The sequence below is a fragment of the Pelobates fuscus genome, chromosome 13, assembly GCF_036172605.1.
Source record: "Pelobates fuscus isolate aPelFus1 chromosome 13, aPelFus1.pri, whole genome shotgun sequence".
In the NCBI taxonomy this organism is placed as follows: Eukaryota; Metazoa; Chordata; class Amphibia; order Anura; family Pelobatidae; genus Pelobates; species Pelobates fuscus.
In genome coordinates this window covers 21,808,205-21,830,545 of record NC_086329.1, presented here as the reverse complement: position 1 = coordinate 21,830,545, position 22,341 = coordinate 21,808,205, and the positions used below count along the sequence as shown (strand labels likewise).

Below are 22,341 nucleotides of genomic sequence, written 5' to 3'. Positions count from 1 at the left end.
ATATAAAACGTTAGAGATAAAAAAAAATAATACTAGCATTCAGATATTTTATCCAAGTAATACTTGTATTTGTTTGCTCACATTGCACTAAAGATCAGAAAGCCATACACCTAGGTCTGGATAACCCAGAATAGACAAAAGTCTACATGCACAGAAACCATAGATATCCAGACTGCAGCAACAAGGACTATTATTCCCTCTTCATTTGGGAAGAATAAAAAAGAATTATTGCTTTAATACTGAAGACTGTAATGCTGTTTGCGGACATGGGACATTACTGGATAAACTTGGCTCAGAGTGGCCTTTAAACACTTTATTACATCAGCCGCTCTACAAACTCAAAGATAGAAATACTGACCGTAATCCAGCTGGGACTCTGGTATGATGCACTAATAACTGTGAGAAGCCCAAGGATCATACGAGCTCACTTCATTTAGATATAAAGCAAATAAACAAGCAAATAGTAATTTATTTGTAATGACAGGCTGGTCATTAAACAAAGAAAATGTATTGAAAAGGGGGGTTGTTTTGGTTAATTTTATACTCTGAACTGTTATATATATATATATGTATGTATTAAGGCAATTTGCCTGGATTTGTGGGAGGTGCTGGTTTGCTACCTCTAGCCTACTTAAGGCACTCCCCTTACCTTGCGCCTTACCGTTCGAGGTCAGTGTTGAATGAGGATCCACTTCCGGGTTCTCTCAGACGCCATCTTGGTTTTCTTACCCACGAGTTTCTCCGCGGCAAGCTGTGTCCAGGAATCCTCTTGCAGGCCTTTTCCGTCTGTCCAGCTTCTTACCCGGGTCTTCGTCGTAGATCACGTCCCAGGGACTCCTAATGCACAGTCGCATTACAAAGCCTTTCTCGCGGCTTCATTTTGTACAAATTGTTCGGCTAAATTATGCGTATTAGAGAAGCGATCTTTTTGCACAAACTGTTTTTCCCTTGCTTCATTTTAACGATTATCATTTCGGTTTGTGTTTTCCGTTCGGCACTTATTCATAGTATATTCATGCACGATTGCTGTTCGCATTAAAGTGCATACGTTTAAGCTATTCATGCTAACTTCTGGTTCCCTTCATACTAAGATTCGGTTATTCTGCTATGTATTCACATAGATTTGTTTCGTAAGTTACATTTCATCATTTCATGTATATACATTCGGTTAAAAAGTTGCGTGTTTGAATAGACAGACCATTTTCATTGCTATTTTAAGGTATCACTTATTACATCAAGGGCATGAAACCAGCTAACATTTCTGTATGGATCATTGGACTCCCACGCTTACAGGAGTTTTCATAAATTATCCATTTCATTACAATTAAATCAGCCTACGTTACAGGCCTCATTTCTTTGTTGTTAGCCATGACATATAAGGATTTAATTAATTTTCATGCATACTTGGGTTGAATCACACGTACTGATCCAACCAATCATACGTTTCCTGCACAGTAATATATATATATATATATATATATATATATATATATATATATATATATATATATATCTTACATTTTAGGTTTCCCTTACACACCATTATTATATAACACATATGTTGTTGGTACATAGGCCCCGGCCTCCCTCCGATATCCTATTAAAGCCATGCCAACATTTCTGAGTGTAACATATCTATTCCATAGTATCAACATTTTATTTGCAATCATAAGCAAGCAAACCTTAAAACATTGCTGCTACAGGCTATAAGTCTGTTTTCTTTCCAACAATCCACACTCATCATACTACTTTCTTTTACCCATTTCAGGCTGTCAAGCTTATATATATTGCTCCACACATTTTTTTCCTGTGAATTTGTCATACTACCAGGTACGTACACCTGCTCATATGGTATTTCTACCATACATTTCATTTCGTCCCCCTAGGTTAGTGCTGGCAATAGGGTCACAGGCTTCCCAATAGGTATTTACCCCGTCTTGGCAATCACCTTCAGTTAGTGGTCCCGCGAGGCCAACACCCCGCCTCAAACGTTTCAGAGGCAAACACCCATCGGGCCACACGTTAGCTAGCCGCCTTGCATGTTGCATAGAGAGGGCCTCACCTGTCACTCCCTTCCCCTGTTTTCTGTCTTACAGTCACCGAGAGGGCTAAAACTCCTGCCACTACGACGAGTGGCCTCAATAACCCCTCGCACCAATGCATAGATAGAGCCTCTCAAGCCGCTTGGCAATAAGCAGGGCCTCATCTGTCACCAAACAAGTATAAGGTTTTCGCCATCCGGCCTAGCTAGCCTGCCAGTACAATTTGGTGGTTTCCTATACTAATTAATTGTTTTGCTTATAGTATGTCTCAGGAAGGGGTAGAGGATTTCTCCCTGCCTAGCACCCCGGCTAGAGCTGTCACTCCCACACAAGGAGGAGAGCTAGCTAGTCCAGCATCGATCAGATCCTGGACGATCCCGCGTATAACCACGGAATTGAGGAGACGACAAATCCCCTACCCCGCTACAGCAAGGAAAGAACTTTTCAAACTGCTACGCACATCTACAAATAACATGGATGCCGGGGAAGGACCTAGCCAGTCCAACCCAGGAGACATGCATGCCATGTTATCCTCACTCATGGCGTCCATGAGCAAGGTCAACTCCAGGCTGGAGAAACTTGAGTCGGTCACCACGGCCCTTACTCTAGCAGGGCCACCGGCTGCTGCTTCACAAGCACCAGCCGACTTGCCATTAGTTGCTCCAGCCATCACCCTGGATAACCAGGAAGTTAGCCCGGCTCATATGATACCTGAGCACATAAAAAGGGATATCCTGGAAGGTAAAGACGTCAACCTGGCTTACCTGTTGATTGCCTCCCAGGATATTGTTGAGAATAAGACGTATGCTTATGATGATGTATCTGTTGTTGTCAGGTCTAGGGATGCCCGCCTAAACAGGAAACTGACTATCCCTGAATTTGTACTAGCTTTTGGTATTTACAGGGATGTCATCTGTGTGGTCTATCCCAACAGAAGAGAGGAGTTTGATCTCTATATGCACAAGCTGGTAGACCTGGGCAACAAATATGGTGGTTCAGCCTTCTATGACTGCCATAGGTCTTTTTCTGCAAAAGTGTCTGGAGCCTTCTCCCAGTACGGAATACGATCCAACTGGGGAAGGATTGATGCTGTCATTTTTTGCAGACACTTTGCAGGTCTAAGAACACCGGCTTGTGCATGCTGCTCCTCCACAGTCCATACTACAAACTTTTGTCCCAACACGGCGGACGAACATGCCTCCACGCAAGGAGCTAGTTCCTCTGGGGTTCCAGAGAAGTTGTCACGAGACAAACTTGGATGCCCAATCAAGCTTCTGGGCAAGTCCAAGATATGTAATAATTTTAATGTTGGGACTTGTAATTACAGTGGATGTAGACTATTGCATGTCTGTTCAAAATGTTTTAGGGAACATGCAAAGACAATGTGTCCAAATAAAATTTATTCCAAGCCTTACCTAACGTCCATTAATATGCCAATATTCACTGCATTTATGTCTCAGCACCCATCTAGACACCTAGTAGACTTTCTTATCTCTGGTTTAACAGAAGGCTTCCATACAGGTATCCTACACTTACCAGTCGGAACTCTGGAATGCCCTAATCTACAATCCGCCCAACACAACCCCACAGCGGTTGACACCCTCATAGCCCAAGAAGTGGCTGAGGGCTTCGTATTGGGGCCTTTCAAAACTCCTCCATTCATAGAATGGCGCACTAACCCCATTGGTATTGTCACAGGGAAATCTTCCCAAAAACAGTGACTCATTGACTTATCGGCACCCCACTCATCGGCCAACCCCAGTCTTAATTCCCTCATATCCTCTGAGGAATTCTCCCTGCAATACACCACCATAGATCACGCCATTACCGCTATCATACAAGCAGGGGTTGGAGCCTGGCTCAGTAAGACCGACATTACTAACGCCTTTAAATTACTACCAATCCACCCCACACGGTGGCACCTGCATGGCATCAAGTGATCCGGGAACTACTATTTTTTCTCCCGATTAACTTTTGGGTCCAAAATTAGCCCAGCTATTTTTGACACATTTGCCGAAGCAGTATGCTGGTTACTATTGAACATAACCAGATGCCCTACGGTATTACATTACCTGGACGATTTCCTACTGGTCAAGGAGAATACTTCCCCTCCTACTAGTCTCAAAGCTACCACTAAGCTATTTGAGCAACTAGGTGTACCTATCTCCCCTAAGAAAACAGAGGGGTCAGACACGGTAATCACTTTTCTGGGTATCCAATTAGAGTCCGCCACAATGCAAGCGAGCCTACCACACGATAAGATAGAGAATATTCTCACTTACATAAACAGCTACCTTCAGCTCGGTACTTGCAACCGCAGAGCTACAGTCCCTGCTGGGATCACTAAATTTTGCTATGCGCATCATACCTCAAGGCCGCTCCTTTATATCACGACTGTTGCATCTTTTCCCATTTTTCCTACATGACACGCACAGGTTGTCCTTAGATACCCATGCTACGGCAGATCTAAACATGTGGAAGAGATTTTTAACCACTTGGAATGGTAAAAGTATGTTCCTCCCTCAATTGACTGACTCATCTCCTACCATTTGGTCAGATGCGGCATCTACCACTTGTTTTGCAGCAATTTTTGGGAATGAATGGCTTTGGGGCAGCTGGCCTTAAGCAGTTCAGGATTTGGAAGGTTTTTCCACTACCTCAGCTCTTTTTGAGATCTATCCCATCGTGGCAGCTGCCGTAGCATGGGGTCATTTATGGGCTAATATGCCAGTACGTTGTTACTTAGACAACCAGGCAACCTGTCACATCATCAACAAAGGTCGTTCCAAATCCCTTACGATCATGAGATTTCTGAGGAAACTCACTTGGTTGGCAGCTTGTCATAATTTTTTCCTATGTTGTTTCCTAGTTCCAGGTGTATGTAACACAGCTGCTGACAATTTGTCTCGCTTTAAATTTCAGGCGTTTCATCAAGCACTCCTGTCAGCGGCGCCCACAGCCACCATCACTCCAACATTTCAACAACTCATACTGGACTAGAAACCATCATGCAGCATAGCAGGACATTGTCCCAATTGGCACTTTCAAACAATACACACAAAACATACAACAGAGCTTTCACACTATTCAAAAGATTCCTTCTGGAACATAACATCATGCAACCATTTGTTATGCCATCTTTTGGGGGGTTTGCTTCCTTTTGCCACCTTAAACTTAAAATGTCATATAACACCATCAAACTCTATCTCACTGGCATTCAACACCACATGCTAATCTTACACCCAAATAACAACAGTTTCATGGCCTCTCACCAAATTAAGACCATACGCAGAGGTATTCAGAAATCAGAACCCACTAACAGCACCATCAGACACACACACCCACAGACCCTCACCCACATAGCACACTACCAGCACCCTCACACACACACACACCACGCTCACAAAGCACGCTAACAGCACACACACAGCAATGTGTGTGTATATATATATATATATATATATATATATATATATATATATATATATACACACATATACATACATATACACGTGGCGTGTGTTTGTGCTTTAGGGTGCACACCCTAATGCAATAGGCTGCGCACGCCTATGTACACACACACATGAAAAATATAGTACACTCTCTTTGCATTTTTGCACTATTAGATACTGTGGATTGCAGTGGTGAGTAACTTTTAAGGCATGACTAGTAGTATATTACTACACATTTTGAGAGGTGTGCGTCTATTTATATTTTATATACACAGTCATGGGATAAAGAAAGTACACCCTCTTTGAATTCTATGGTTTTCCATATCAGGACATAATAGCAATTATCTGTTGCTCAGCAGATCTTAAACTTTGGTAAATACAACCTCAGATGAACAACACATGACATATTACACTGTGTTATGATTTATTTAACAAAATAAGGACAATATGGATACGCCATGTGTGGAAAACTAAGTACACCTTATGATTCAATTGCTTGTAGTAATTGCTGCTAAAGGAGGTTCTACAAACTATTGAATCATAAGGTGTACTTAGTTTTTCACATACAGCTACTCTATTTTGTCTTCACATGTATTAAATTATGACACAGTGCAATGTTATGTGTTGTTCATCTGTGGTTGTATTTACCCAATTTTAAGATCTGCTAAGGAACAAATGATTTGTTATTATGTCCTGGTATGTAAAATCATAGAATTCAAGGAGGGTGTACTTTATTTTTCCCATGACTGTAAATATAGAGAAAAGGCAGTATTTTACATTACTGCCTAGTAACACCTCTAGTTGTAGTCACTTAGACGGTCACTAGAGGTGCTTGCTGTGACAGTGCTGCACAGTGTGCAGAGTTGATGGTCAGTGTCTCCATGCTCTGCATGGAAACGCTGAACAATTCCCATTACATTGCATAGATTTACTGCATCTCTATGAGAAGATGCTGATTATCACAGAGTGTTTTTTGTGCTGCACATGCACAATAGCCTCTAAATGCTTTCCTATATTTTTCTACTTGACTCCGCAGCACATTGGCAAAGAGGAAGGGCAGACACTGGGTCTTGGGAACATCACATTTAATATGTTTATAGCTACCTAACCCATTATTATTATTTTTTTTGTTTTTTTGTTACGTGGCTTTATACACGGAAGCAATGCAAGAGAGTAGGGCTGCAACGGATGATTATTTCACAATTCTATTTTTCGATGAAATCGGATAAAAAAAAAAAAGTGAATTACCATGTTTTTCCCCATTAACTACATTAACACAACTGCTTAGAACAACTTTTCATAATAAAGCACAACAAAACAATGAACTGTTTGAAAAAAGATGAACTAGAACGAGTTAGACTATTAGTGTTGGTGATTGGTCAAAAATAATTTCCTCCCATCGGCTTTAAAGCTGGTCTATTGCATGTGTTGGAAAGAATTAAGTGGAACCTCATAGGTAGCACCTTCAGTGGATCTTAAAAGCCCCTTCACAAGTGCAGACACTGAAGAAATTGTGATATATCTTTGTCTGCTCATAAACACAGTGGCACACTGAAGAACAATGGTCTCTGGTTTTAGATCAAGATAGGCTATGTCCCTTTTGTAATAAATGGGTAAGACATAGTAGCCGTTACAGGCCACCTTTGCTTAATCAGTCGACTAATCATGTAGTTCATATTGTTCCATCTTGTACTTATTTTGAACTAGCATGTGTTTGGATGTTCCCATTGTTTCTGCTTACAATTTTTTTTTAATTGTTCAACAAGACATCTTGGAGCCGCAACAGCTGTATTTAATGGAGCAGTGATCACCAGCTGCAAGTTGTGGCGGAATAATACAATTGTCAGCTACCTAGTTCAACTATTCTGGGATGTTTATTGTTGTATGTCGTTCTTTGAGTGTCATGGTAGTGAGGCAGTCAGGCAGACCAACTAATTGATAATGAGATTTCAGGTCAATGATTTTCAAAATCTGTTACTATATATATATATATTTTTTTATTATTAATTGTTGCAGCTCTACAAGAGTGACAGATCAGAGTTTCCAGTCTCTGATTTGGCTCAGTAGCAAAGTATAAAAGAACAGAAGAAGATGCTCTGCTCTGAATAAAAGTCATACTCAGTCTAAACACTGAAGGTAAAGGAATTGCTTTTCCAACATACGGCAAGGGCTCACAGAGGTAGAACCGCCATGCAAAATGTTGAGGAATGCCTTGGATTATACCTTGTGATCTGCAGTAGCCAACTTTTACACATCAATAGCACAGGGAGAAGTGTCTTGCCTGGCACAGACTTAGCCTGTAAGTCAACTTTAGGCTTTCCTTCTTGCGTTATCGAGTGCCAAGAGGGACTAGCAATGAGAATGAATTTGATTTTTAATTGAATAAGAGTAATTACAGAACACTTGTGGTATGGAGGAATACAGGTGGTGTGTTATGCATTGTGATTAAATGAGTCTGCCCCAGACAATGCTTTGCAGAAAGCACTGTCAGATACGACAGTACTCTGAAGAATACTAGCGTGCTGCATACATATTCTAACAAACACAATTTCATTGCTGTGAGGAATGCATGGCATAGGGATCAACTTGTGTAATAATGCTTTATGAATAGATATAGATAGCTAAGATTTGACACAGCCCATTCGCTCACTACAGATCTATATAGCCAACAAAAAAAAGTGCAGAAAATAAAAGCTAAAAGAACATAAATTTAGACAAGACTATAGGATTTATTTAGAGCAGCACTGACACCGTCTGGGTTCCCCAACGGTGACATCACCACCATGGGGGAAGGGGAGAGGCGGGCGATAAAGATGAGTTCAACTTATCTGAGCTTTTTCCTCTTGGGCACTGCCATTGTCCTGCAGAGGGTTGATGCCACATCATGGGATCCTCCATAGGCAGAGCCAATTCCCTGCAGCCTTTACTGATGATGGCTGGCGGGATTGACACTTCTAGACGGTAGTAGCTCCACCCAGTGTCTAGAAGTGCCAAGCATGGGAAATATACAGAAAATAAGTAGTCCCTATTTTGTCTGAAAATCTCTCCTGAGGGGGTTGGAATTTCAGTGAAATTCCAACACAGGCAAAATGAGTATTGCATAAAGATTATATCCTTAAATATGGTGAAAAGTCACCTTATTTCCAGTGCCGTGCAGGTCTACCAGTGCTGGCCCCACCCCAGATCCGCCACCTTAGTTGACATAATCCGAATTGGTGATCTCAGCTAATCCAATGCTTTCCCATAGGAAAAGCATTGGATGGGGTTGTCAAAGAGGTGGTGCCTATGGCCAAATGCCAGCCTGGTCAATCAGCATATCCTCGTAGAGATTAGGAATCGACCGATTATCGGTTATAAAACCATGCTCCGGTGTATACTGAGTTTATTTATCACTTGTTGAGTATTTGTGTGTATGTATGACCTATGTCACACTGGATTCTTGTCCCTTAGTGGTGCTAACTCTGGGACTTAGAATAGTTTAATACTATTAATAATATTTGTCTAATCTGTCCATGACATGCACAATTATTTTAAACATTAGCTTAGATTTCACAAAATTTGGGGTATGGTCACTCATTGATACGCTTTTCACTTTGTTTGACACCACTTGACACCACTTGCACAATTGTTTCTGGCATGTGCACTTTTATATAGTCACCAAGTCATTTGTCACAGTTATCAATCAGCTTTTGCCACTTGTAATAGGTAACACTATAGTATGTATCACTGCAATATGTAATAGTCTAAACACTAGGCACCCTCACAGTAGGTCACGGAATTGAATAGACCGACTCTTTACTATGTATGTATATTGGTTTCCTAGCAACAACGTTCAGGGCATCACGCTCTATGCACACCACGTCACTCTCTTCCGGGTTCGGACTGAGGGGATGAGGGTGTTCATCACTATTGGTGAGTACATTTCATATTTTTCTTATATATAGACGAATAGTAGGTTTACACATTGATCTTGAGAAAGACCCGAATGGGTCAGACTTTGATCAGATGGATGTAAACTTCTTTATGAATTAAGGTACTATTTCACTTTACAAACACCACAGAGTGCATCTCTCTATTTTCAAATACTTTATATATATTTATGTTTTAAGGCCATAGACCTGTATTTGTGGGAGGAGTTTGAATCTATCTTATGCTATAAAAACTCCCACTACCCTCTTACCTGGGTCATTCTCGTTCAGGTAATACGTTACCACGTGGACTACCGGTGCGGCTATTCCCGCCCAACTTTTTCCCTGTAATTACCTTCACCCACAAAATCAGAGCGCTCCAGGCTATCAACTTACGTCAGTGTATACAAAACAAGTGCACACAAATGCAATAAGGTGAGTTGCCAATTTTGATTATTTTATTCACCTTTGGTTATAATAACTATCTACACTATGATTTGATTGTTTATTATTTGCAGATTATTGTAATAGCATTCTAACCAACATATTCATCTGTTCAGGTATTTCAGAGCTCCACTTATATTTTGTTTCTATCAACTTACTTCAAACCGCATCAGAAGTTTGTTGCCAGTCCGCGTCCGGGTTCCTGTCTTGCGGTTTTTGCAGATAACGCAAGGCTCCCGAACGCCCGCAGCAGGTGTTTGTGCGATTTCATATTTGTTCAGTGCATCATAGGAGCTTTCGTGCCCTTCGCAATGTTCGTGCATGCTAAACAACCGAACGTTCACACAAACATTTTGTTTGCATGTGTATGTGTTGTTTAACACTTAGCCATTACATTTCATATGTTTCTCAAGCCACTATGCATTTGCATGAATTTAAGTTAGTCATGTTTTGTTCGGTTGTAAGGTATTTTAGTTGTTCTCCTGGATATTCGAGAGTTCAGCCCTTAGCAATGTTACACAGAGACTGTTCGCTGAAATATTTACTGTTTCGGTACTTTCATGTCACTTAAGTGCTTCCTTATCTATAGTTTGGTTATCATGATATTCATTTCACATAAACTCACATCTGTTGTTTGCTTAAATCCGGGAATTTGCAAATTACCCCCTTTTTCTTTTTTAGGTGTTATCTACTAAAATGGGTTTCAGACCTGTGATAATCACATACTTCATTGAACTTATTTAAACTAATTTATGGCTCAATGTTCATTTATTCATGTATGAGCTCTCTCAAGCTGGCCATTTACATGTCCCCACAGTGTTCCTTTTCCTAAACTACTTTTGTGGCCCTCAATTACGCTGTGTCTATGTTAAGGTACTTTTATTATGTTTGAGTTAATTTGCATTACATCCTGGAAAACACGTTGTCTGTGTTTTCACTTGCTAGCAGTCTAGCTTACTTATACGCCCATTAGTCCTTGGGGGATGGCATGCGGCTTGCCTTTTAGCATTGACCCTTGTATGATCCACGATATGCATACATTAACATTCTGACGATATAATTACGGTTTCTAAGTTCTATACGTTCATTTATTTGATGTCATTTCAATTCGTGTTTAGAATCCTTTCTATACTTAACTGATATTAGAGGATACAGTGTATTTCATTTTCTCACAGGTATTTCCAGCTCCCTTAATATATATTTTATTATTATCCCCCATATTACTATGATACTCATATGTATACATTTTTCTTTTCCTTATAGAACTCTAGTCAAAATATTTTCCTGCTTCCTAGGAGAAGCATACTTCTGACACCTTTTTGGTAGGTGAATTGTCCTATCGCCCCCTTTTTGCTTTCTATTTTACTTACCCCCTCAATTATTTCGTAAATTCTTGTTATAGGTGTATACTCCCTGCATTCACCCTTTGTCCTGTCGTTAGGCTACTTTATTTCTTTCAAGGTACGTACTTTATCCTCACACATTATGCTTCATGAGAGCCAAGCCCACGCATAGGTCTCAGGTGCTAACCTTCACTTTTCTTACTAATTTTTATCTCACACGAGCAAAGCCAGACGACCTGCCTCAAACGAAAGGGCTTGCCCACATGACCCCACGTTATAGTTCTTATCTCACAGATCCTTCTTTAGGGTGTTAATTAGTTAGAAGTCGCCTATCGCAGAAATACGTATTGATTCTCTTAACATCACCGAGAAGCCAACACCCTGCCACAACGTTTCGGTGGCCACGTTCCCTTCGGGCCAAATCATAGCTAGAGCCTCTCTTTGCCACTTGGCAAATAGCAGGGCCTCGCCTATCACAGGGTAGAATAATTCTCCGCCTAACAGCACTATATCAGCCAGCCAGTTCTATAAGTCGATACTCTGTGGTATGGATCACTGATGGTTTATTTTATTAATTTTAACATGTCTCAAGCCTCTCGATAGCTCAAGCACAGTTTCTCCCCTTCCCTCCACATCTCACATTGTTACACTCACACATTTGATCCCCACTTCCATCAGGAAAGACATCATGGAGGACATTGTAGAGAACAGGACCTATAACTATGGGGATTTGTCAGGGGTCCTTAAGGCCAGGAATCAATCCCCGAGTTCATACTCGCCTTTGGTCTCTACAGAGACATCTTATGTTCTGTGTATCTCCAGGGGCGAGAGGAACTAGATATCTACATATACAAGTTGGTGGATTTAGGGTACAAGTACGGGGGCTTTTCTTTTTATGACTATCACAAGTCGGTGTCCGCTAAAGCTGCAGCAGCTCTGGTCCAGTTTAACATTCAAACCGACTGGAGTCGTTTGGATATTAAGCTGTTCTGCAGGCATTTAGCCAGCTTGTGCAGTTTGTTCATCCTCCGCCATTCCCCCAACATTTGCCCCTGCGAAGCTGACCCATCCATATCCGCCAACCTTGCATGTACCACTCTAGTTTCCTCTGTGGGTCAAGATTGGGGTCAGAAGGACAAGTTGGGCAGACCCCTAGTTTTCTTGGGGAAAGCACAAGTGTGCAACAATTTTAACACTGATACCTGCAATTATAGTGCCTGTAGATTGTTGCATGTTTGCTCTATATGTTTCAGGGTACATGCAAACTCAATGTGCCCCATCCAAGCTCTTATGGAGGTTAATCGGGCAAATCTAAGCTATCACTTATGCTTCCACCCCTCACCCCACTGGTGGAATTCTTGGTTTCTGTATTTTTCATTGGTCTTCATACAGGTCTCGTGGCACTTTCCTGAGGCACAATGGAATGCCCAAATTATTATCAGCCTATTCCGATCCCTTAACTGTAGATGCTGTACTGAACAAATATGTCTATCTAGGTTTTGTCTTAGGCCCATTTCCCATTCACCTTTTCAGACTTGGCCCACGAAATCCATCGGTGTTTAGACTCAAAAAAATTTCTAATATAAAGGCTTATCATTGATCTTTCGTCTCCTCATTCTTCACACACACCAAGCATTAACTACGCCAGCCAGGCCATTTTACACGCAAGTAAGCACGCTTGGCTTAGCATAACTGACATCTCAAACACTTTCAAGCTGATTCCAATTCACCAATCCCTATGGCATATTTACGGTGTTAAGCGGAGGGATAATTATTACTTTTACACTAGACTTACTTTTGGTTCAAGGGGCAGTCCAAAACTGTTCGATATTGTCACAAAAACACTCTGCTGGCTGCTTCTCAATGTCGTTTGATGTCCCACGGTGATTCAGTAACTCGACGACTTTCTCCTGGTAGAAACTGGTACACAGACACCTCAAGTAATTTCAGCACTACTGCCTGTTTCACCACATTAAGTATCCCTATTTCACCTGATAAGACTCTTGGCCCCTCCACTAGGTTGGTGTTCCTTGGCATCACCTTGGATACAGTTGTTTTTCAGGCAAGCCTTTCAGAGGAGAAGCTGGTACACATTAGTGAGGAAATGGACCATTCCCTGCGGGCTGGTTAATGTACTCGTAGGGAGCTTCAGTTCTTACTGGGGTCACTCAATTTTGGAATGCAAGTCATCCCGCGGAAAAGGACATTAATTTCTAGGCTTCTTTGTCTACTTCCCGGCTTGTCTGATTATGTGACCGTTCTCCTCGACCCCCTGTCTTAGCTGATTTACAACTGTGGCAACATTTTCTTTTTTCTTGGAATGATATTTCTCTGATTATTTTCACCTCCTTTCTCACCATCACGCTCTCAATCCCCACATCAGACAGGCTCCCGTTAAGAACTCCGCTATTCCTCAAGTTTGTGATAAACTAGGTCACTATCATGTTCTGCATGCTCTGATATCACAAAACGGCTGATGATAGGACTCTTAAAATGTATCATAGGTTTTCCATGAAATTCCACGTCCAGGAGCATTTTTCCATAGAATCCATGGTAGCTTTTTCTTCTTTTTGCCACCTTCACCTTAAATTAGCACACAACATGATTAAACTATATCTCACGAGGAGTCAACATCACGTACTCAACAAATATCATAGCAATCATATACATTTTCCCATGTCCTATCCTATTAAAAGTATATTGCGGGATATAAATAATACAGATAATCCCCCTACTTCCTCCAGGTTTCCCACAAATCAAGTAATTAAAACCGCTAGCTATAGAGACAGACAGCATCTCTAGATTTAAAATATCTGATATCACTAAACATCACAATCACTATATACTCTCTCTACTAACCTCTAAAACAAACCAAATGACTCATCCATCCGCTATACCACTTTATCGCACCGAGAACGAGTGGTGCCCAGTTAAAATACTTATTATTCCTACTTAGTATTCCTACTTACCCACATACAGTCATGTCACACACAATTCACCAATTCACCACTTCTCTCACTGCCAGGAATCTTTCTGACTACTGCTAAGTTAATTTTCTACATTAGAACACTTCTCTTAAGATTGGGTTTCAACCCGTCCTCTTTTTCGGGTCATTCATTTAGAATAGGGTAGGGGCAGCTCTAGCTGCTTTCAGCACTGACACTCCAGTACATATCATTACAAATTGGGGAGATGGTAATCCTCAGTTTACAATCAGTACATACCTCATCCCGGAAAGAAAAGAGGAAAACTTGTAAATGTGAGACCTTGTAAATGTGAAGCAATAAAGCGTGTTCTTCTTTGATAACTTTTTGCCCTCTTTTATTACAGTCCTAGCCGTACGTTGGTTACAGCACACCCCAACCAACTTTGTATTAACCCGATTTACGTGTATTGCTAATATGTTTCCGACCACAAGTTTTAAGGCCACAGGACTGTATTTGTGGGAGGAGGTTGAATCTATCTTATGCTATAAAAACTCCCACTCCCCTCTTTTTTTTAAAAATTCTTTATTTTTGTTGTGCGGGAGGTTACAGACATTTCAACAGACGCCACAACAGCATATCTCAGGATTCACATAGATTAGACAGTGGCGTGATAATTCGCACAATTTTTATATTTTTTTAAGCTTAGCTAAACATTTAAATCTAACAGAGTTGGTTTTAGCTACAATAACTAGCATAATAAAAGCACTTTTTTCTTGGAATGAAAGGTATGTGCACATCTGAGCCTTAGGTTGTGGGCAGCTTGTTAGTGGGGAGAGGTGCCTAGACATTAACATAAACATCAAATAATATTTCCACTATCGTGTTGCATGAGTCTGGCTTACAGGAGTTGCTAACTGGTACGGAGAGGATAGCTATTGTAGACTGGAGCGGAAAACCTTACAGTTAAACTTGGGGATCATACTAAAATATACGTAGATAACATATTAATTGTAGGCACATAGTAATTATTGGCACATATTGATTAGTCATTGGCACATATCAATTACGGGCACATATTAATCGAACAGAGGTACATATCTCTCTGGGGGTTGCACTCAGCATCTTAGTTTGTGTTTGTCCTGAGTGTCTCTGGGCTCTGTTCGCGTTGCGAGCGGCTGCTTCCATTGCCGGTCAGTCGACCCCTCTTGCGGGCCGTGCTGGGGATGTCTCCGCGCTGTATCCTCCTATCGGTTCGGGGTCCCGACGTTCATCAAACCCCATTGGGTATCTTGGGAGGTAGTTGCGGTGGTACAATGATCGATCAGCTCCCCCGTCCCACATAGTGCGGGAACCACTGCCCTGGTTCCTTGGGTTGCTCCTCTCTGCTTGGTGGGGCCATGTGCCTTCTGGAGCTCCGATTTCTTGGAGTCCCCCAAGGTGTGTGGACGGTGGGACCGACTGTGGTCCTGTCGGGCTCCCCGTTCAGAAGGAGGTTTGCCTCTCTGGGCAGGTGTTTGAGACCACTGTTTGCTGTGCAGGGTTGGGCGGCATCGTTGGCCCTGTGGGCGCTGGAGCTGGTTCGCAGCGGCCATTTTGTATCCGCCTCGTGGGTGCTTTGAGGAGCTGACACCTCGTTTTTTATTAGCGTGATGCTGTGTGCGCCGTTCAAGTTTGTGCCAGAAAGCTTCGAAGATCGCTTCTAGCCTTGCTGAGTAATCTACTTGTCCGGTGTAGCTAGCGGTCAGTTTCTCCTCCCTCACCTCGGGTTGCTCGGGCTCCGCTATGGTGGCAGTCTTGGAGGTACTGTGATTCTGTTGAGTTACAGGCTTTGTTGTGGGGGTAATCGTCCCCAGCGAGGACCGGGATATCCCTCGCCGGTCCATAGGGGGGTTAGCAGAGCTGTGCTGAGTTCTCGAGAGTGAACGTGTTCCACGCCGGGGGATCGGCCGCTTCCCCCAGGCGCTAGGCCCCTCTCCGGGTTAGGCCGCATGGCCGGTGCTGACAGTCTCATAGCGTATTGAGACAAGACAGGTATCAGTCTGTTTCTCGCTCGGTTCTGTGTCACTTCCTGGGCACCGTGAGCTGCTGTCTGTGGTATTTGGGTCAGAAAGGGCTTAATTGTGCCCACTGGTGCTGGAGCTCTCAGTAAGTGCGACCGGCCATCTTGGCTGTCAGGCCCCGCCCCCCCAAATATGAGCTTTTTTGCAGTTAAAGCTAACAGTAGTATGACATTAACAGCTAAAATGTCAGGCGGAACTACAATTTTTATTTTTATTTTTTATCTTCATTTCTTACAGTTTTTATTAGTTTATTCATAATAAATTATGTTTCAAATATGAATAGTTCATGAGAAGTTAAAGCCCAGTTTCTTCTGAACAAAATGATATATAATAAGTGCGGGTGCACTTAATATGAAAGAGGTGAATTACGGTTGAACAGATTCCAGTTTTTGTTTACATTTTGTTTTGATCGGAACGTGTACTATTGACTCCGTCCTGAAGGGGTTAATGATCCCTAAGATACAGTACTCGTGTTGAAAATTCTGCTAATCTAGAAATTCAACCGTCAAGTTACATGGACATTTAGAAATAAAAGTTGTATCTCATTTATCTGTTAATGTCAGTTAAATGCAAGAAAAAATCTCAAAATATTGAATGTACTGTAACTATATTAATCCAGCCTAGAAACCTCCAAACAAGATTTTGATATGTCAGGGCACACAAATGAAATGACTGAATGACATGTTCCAATTCCCTTATTCCATGTTGGTTATATTGAGCTTTAGTGATGTGTATGCATTTTGTGTAAAAAAAAAAAAAAAAACACTCAATCACATTAATCTTATTATCTAAATGGGAAAAACTGAGCACAATACAAAGCGGCACAGTACCAGTTGACTGAAATAGACAGACACAAGTGCACTACCGTGGATCCTGGAGAAGACCGGTTCTTCCTGGTGGTGGTGGTAGCGAGTGTTGTAGTGGTCTCCATAATGGTGGTGGACATTTCAGGAGGCATAGAGGTGGTTGGTGTTGTCCCAAGAATTGAGGGCACCTCACCCACTAGCCTTACACTCCCACTTATGTTGACGTGAGGGCTGTGTTCAGCTGCCATGTTCAGCACTTTTAAACCATTATAGTACAGCCCTGAGAGCTGACCTTGGAATGGCCGCCCTCTGTCCTTTCCTCCAATGGCTATCTGGGCCTGGGTATTGAAGATCGTCAGCGGCCGTCCTACAGAGTGAAACAAAGTAAGGAGAAAAATATTGTTACTCTTGGAACAATTTGTTTCACACTTTTGAGAAGACAAGATATACACTCCATAAGCAATGAACTTGTTATTAGTAATAAATGTTGGTCCTAACAAGAGCTTAATAAACAGGGATAGCTGTTTTGGGGGGAACTCCTGACTGGAGAACTCATACTGTGTGTATATTTAGAAATATTTATTTAAAATAAAGTATTTTACCAGGAAGGAAACATATACAGAACTTAATGTGTATATAGAACCTTTCCCTTGCATACACAGTGGACAAATATATACAGAGTATATATTGCTGTCGGTGGGTTTATTTGCTAAACGAGTTACAGAGAGGTTTAAAGTTTTATAGTTGACATGGCATCTTAATTTTACATTTATAACAACTCACTATTTAATAAGCATTCAGCAGGTAGATTTAATGTAAAAAGGGGTAAAATTGTTTCAATATATTTCAGTAAGAAAAACAAAAATCCCACATACAACACAAACACAAGTGGTCTACTCACTTTATAATAAAATAATAAATACATATAGTTGCTCCTCTTTGTAATGCAATGAAAGGTAATTGTACCGGTCAAGAACAGCAACTTACCACCACCTTCTTCTAACGTATGCTGTGGGTTTGCAGATTAATGTATTATAAAATGGATCATGAGATCCCAAATGCTTTAAAACAGCAGGGGTGTCCAGCCCTCTGGTCCCATATATCCAAAGCAATGCGTTGCCAAGCATCAAGGCCTTAACCCTGTGACACTCATGAAATAGAGTAACATTGACCAAAAAAAATATACAAAATATAATGCTGTCTGTAAGAAAGCAAAATGTACTTCTAGTTGGTAGCTGAGGCATGTAAATCAGACTTGGCCTTCCCCACATCGTGATATGCTTGATACTGCTGGCTAGTCACTAGTCGCCTCCCAGGAACTCCTCAGAAGCTTGCCTAGTAAGGTACATAAATGCCTTAATGAATTCTCCCCACGCTTTAAAGTCTGTGGGAAAGCACACTTGAAACTTTTTACTGCTAGGTTTGCTTAGTTATGCAGTTTTATTGGCTGGCTCTATCCACCCTATTCTCCCAACAGTCGATTGGATGCCCAATAACTAGTCCTAAGACAGTTCAAAGTATCAGGTATTTCCCCTTTAATGCTTCTGCGTTGTGCTGTTAAGGCAGCAGCAGAAAATCTATTTTAGGAAATGCTCAATTGCCTGAAAACATTCAAAGTGCATTTGCTGTTTTAACGTCCACTAATGCACCTGTGTGTAGATTAAGTAAATTATATTTTAAAATTAATAAAATGAGAAGTGCCATTATGTTACTGACGATTTCTGTGGCACCAAATAAATCTTGCTGCGGAATAGTGTATATAAAACCTGTACTTTATGAACAGTGGAATAAAAGATTCAAATTGTAATACAAGTTACATTGTATTGGTGCTGTGCAATGTCAATTTCAAACAATACAAGAAGTCAGCAGAAAACTGTTTAAGAATTATAATCTGTTGTAGATCTGTTGTTGTCAAGTTCAGTCCATTTTGGGTATTGTAAGCAATTGTTAAGTTGTCTTATCAAATGCATAGTGGTAAATATCCAGAGACTACTTGAAATCTATGACCCATATACATTACCAGACACTGGGTTTCTTTTTACTTGCACTGTCAGTATGTTCAATTTTTAATTAGTTTATTAATTTGTTTTGACTGAAAACTTGCAGGGTGTTTTATGCAAGGTAATGCTGATTAGGCTGGTGTGGGCTTGTTTTGTTGGTGAATGTTTCCCTTCAGAACTGCATATATTTCTTTGGTCATGCACTGCAGTGGTCTTTTCTTGTCTTTGAAATGTGTTTGCCATATTTTTACTTCCCCACTGAGTCTTGTATATAGATATACCAAATAATTGCAATATTAGGTGTGTCAGTATATCAACTATTTGTCCTAAAAGGAGCACTGAGGGCACCATACCAACTATATTGAAATTAAGTTATGATGCTATGAGGGGTCTGGTGCTTTCTTATCCAAAGTTGTTGAACCGTTCACAAATGGTTTAACCCCCAAGGTTGCTCTCCAATGATGGATCTCCCTCTCATCAGCAGCATTCAGTTTCTACAATTCAGTTTGAGACTGCCGCCGGTCAGGGGCTTAAGCCAATCCAAACGAATCAGTAGTTCCTCATTAATTAAAAAGGTACTCCGGAAACACGCCTGGATCTATTGTCCAAATACTTTTGGTCATGTGGATTTTAGGATATGTGTAATCAAGGCTATAATCACAGTTATGTTTTATGGATATAAATCTGCTGAGATTAAAGCTGCACTTTTGCCCTTTATGTTGTTCCACTTTAAATGCCAGTGTGCTTGGATACACATACGATGCCAAAACAACAAAGCTTGTGTCATTTGCCATTTATTGTGGAGTTATTATTGATTGTATACATCCAAGATGTCCACAAAATAATTTCAAAGGACTGCAAAAGGAGTTCAGAAGTGTAGTAAGGTAATCCAAAATTGCTGGTTATCTGTTAGTGGTAATATATGATACTTTTTTGCGGTCATACTTTTTATATGAAGGCTGAGGGATTTATTATCCAACAATAAAATCATCAGCGGCTGAGCCATGTGATTTTACCATTAAGGGAGCGCTATAGGCACCCAGACCACTTCAGCTCAATGGTCTGGGTGCCTGGTCCATCTAGGGGTAACCCTGCAGCTGTAAACATAGCAGTTTCAGAGAAACTGCTATGTTTACATGAGGGTTAATCCAGCCTCTAGTGGCTGTCTCATTGACAGCCGCTAGAGGGGCTTCTGCGCTTCTCACTGTGATTTTGAGAAATGCTTTCCTATGGACTTATTGAATGTGCGCACGGCTCTTGCCGCGCATGCGCATTCGGCAGATGATGTCAGAAGAGGGAGGAGAGTTTAACCCCTTCCTCCCCCTTCAGCCCGGCAGGAGTGGGACCCTGATGGTGTGCGGGACCTAAAGACCCTATAGAGCCAGGAAAACGAGTTTGTTTTCCTGGCACTATAGTGGCCCTTTAAAGACATTTTAGCACCTATTGGCAATCAGGGCCGTCGCTTGGGTGCCATTATTGGCATGCAATGCTCCTTCTGCAACACATTTTCTGCCAAAAATTATGCAGGCTTATATAAGATTGACACATCCCCTATTTTAACCCAGTACACATTCAGAACAATGCCCTGTTGTGGTCTTTTTTTTAGCGGAGAGTGAGCTATGTTTTGTGTTTTTCTGGTTACTGACTTTGGCCATTTCCTTGAATCTGATGCTCAGCAAATCTCTTGTCTTGGCTTCTCTACTCATCTTGTTGCCTTTCTATAGTCCATTGACCTCAGACTACTCTCACCTTCGATTGGCACATCACTTTTTTTTTTGTAAGTTTTAAGCCCTGCCATCCATGACCAGTTATATGTCTCTTTCCTCTAGACTTGAAATGTGAGCTTAGGCTTGCCTGTTGGTGTAACTTCCCAGTCCCAACAGTGTGATGGAGTGTAATGCATCTAGGTATTTAATAAGTTGCCCCACTTCTTCCCATAATACAGAATTAGGAGATGTCCGCCAAAGAGCAGTCTTATCTAATAAAAGAATCAATAACTTGCTACCCACGACCCAAAATAAAATAAAATATAAATACCTACCTCTCTTTCCTCTATTTCTACATAGTAGTCTTCTAAGTATATATAGTTAGAAGAATTAATTTGCACTTATACTCACTCTGCATATCTCATCAATACAGACATTAAACACAAAAATAATAACATTTGGCATTAGGAGGGGATATTAAACCACCAGCTAAATCTTGGTGTATGTAGGCCAACCCAGAACTTGTTTTGGATATAGTAGACCTCACACGTTTCTATCATTCCTTAGCCATACTTGTATAGATGATATCCCTTTCATGTTGTTTGCATATGCACCCACTAGGCATATCCTCATCATTTCCTCCTATGTGGACTCCAAAATGCTTTAACTGTTGTTTTTTGACTAGTACACATTGATATTTACTGTGAGTTTCAAGATTGCAAATACAACTCATGGAAGACAATAACAACCATTTCAAGATACATTTTGTGGAAAGCAATTTGATATCATATATACCAGTACCTTTAAAATAATATGAATAACTAGAAATTGAAAAGAGGGAACATTTTAGAGTGGTGTTTGCAAGCAAGTTGTAAATACACAGAGAAATAGAGTGTTGGGGGGGGGGGGGGGGGTAGTGTCAGTAGGTTTAATTATTTGTATGTAATGCCCCTCAGTCATTATCTTTTTGTAGGCAGCAAACCTAAGACTAACATTTATATTGTTATCGTCTTTAACACATACTAGGTTTCTGAGCTGTAAGGGTAGATGTTTACAACAGCAGCCTTAAGTTTGTGTTGTAGAAACAGGCAGCCATCAGTTAGTACCTTTTGGAAGGGCAGGTCCCACTCTCTTGAACTCAGGATTCAGGAGTCTTGTGCCATCTTCCAGTCCTGAGATAATGAGCCCTGGAAGACAGGGACCCTGGTATGGATAAAAATGGCTGCTAAGAGTTTCCGCAGAAACCAAAGCAGCGAGACAAAAAAAAATATCAGCCACCCTCGTACTGTGGGCTGTGTTTGGAAAAGCGCAGTGGCTTGGCCAGCAAAGGCTGCCCACGGGTGGAAATGTTATGTGGATTGCTGCTTTCAGTTATTAGTTGCTGCAGATATGAGGTAAAGCAGTAAATGTTACATGACAGTGAGAAAGATGAAAATGTGACTTCAGTGTGCATACCTATCCTAATTACAATAACAACTGGTCCTTTCTCTCCTCATGATGTCTAACTCTCTGTCCTTGTTTCAGGGACTGCTAACCCCTTAATATTCTTGTTGCAGTCATTGCTCACCCATGTATCCCAATAACAGGAGCTGATGGCCCTTTCTTACTTAATTACAAGTTCTTCTTAATTTGTCTTTGCTGCAGGAGGTGCCA

At 41.1% G+C, this 22,341-nt stretch overlaps 1 protein-coding gene across 10 annotated transcripts in view; it reads right to left on the bottom strand.

Moving 5' to 3' along the window:
• The window catches only part of NRXN3 (neurexin 3), a 532,717-nt gene that overhangs the window by 55,455 nt on the left and 454,921 nt on the right, over window positions 1-22,341 (bottom strand). For 8 of the 10 annotated variants that reach the window (XM_063439597.1, XM_063439598.1, XM_063439599.1 and 5 more), the window contains one exon: window positions 17,042-17,349. In XM_063439597.1, the coding sequence (XP_063295667.1) occupies window positions 17,042-17,349 (308 nt within the window). Of the gene's footprint in view, window positions 1-17,041; window positions 17,350-21,794; window positions 21,876-22,341 lie in introns of all 10 variants that reach the window. The other 2 variants (XM_063439595.1, XM_063439596.1) reach the window with 1 other exon arrangement.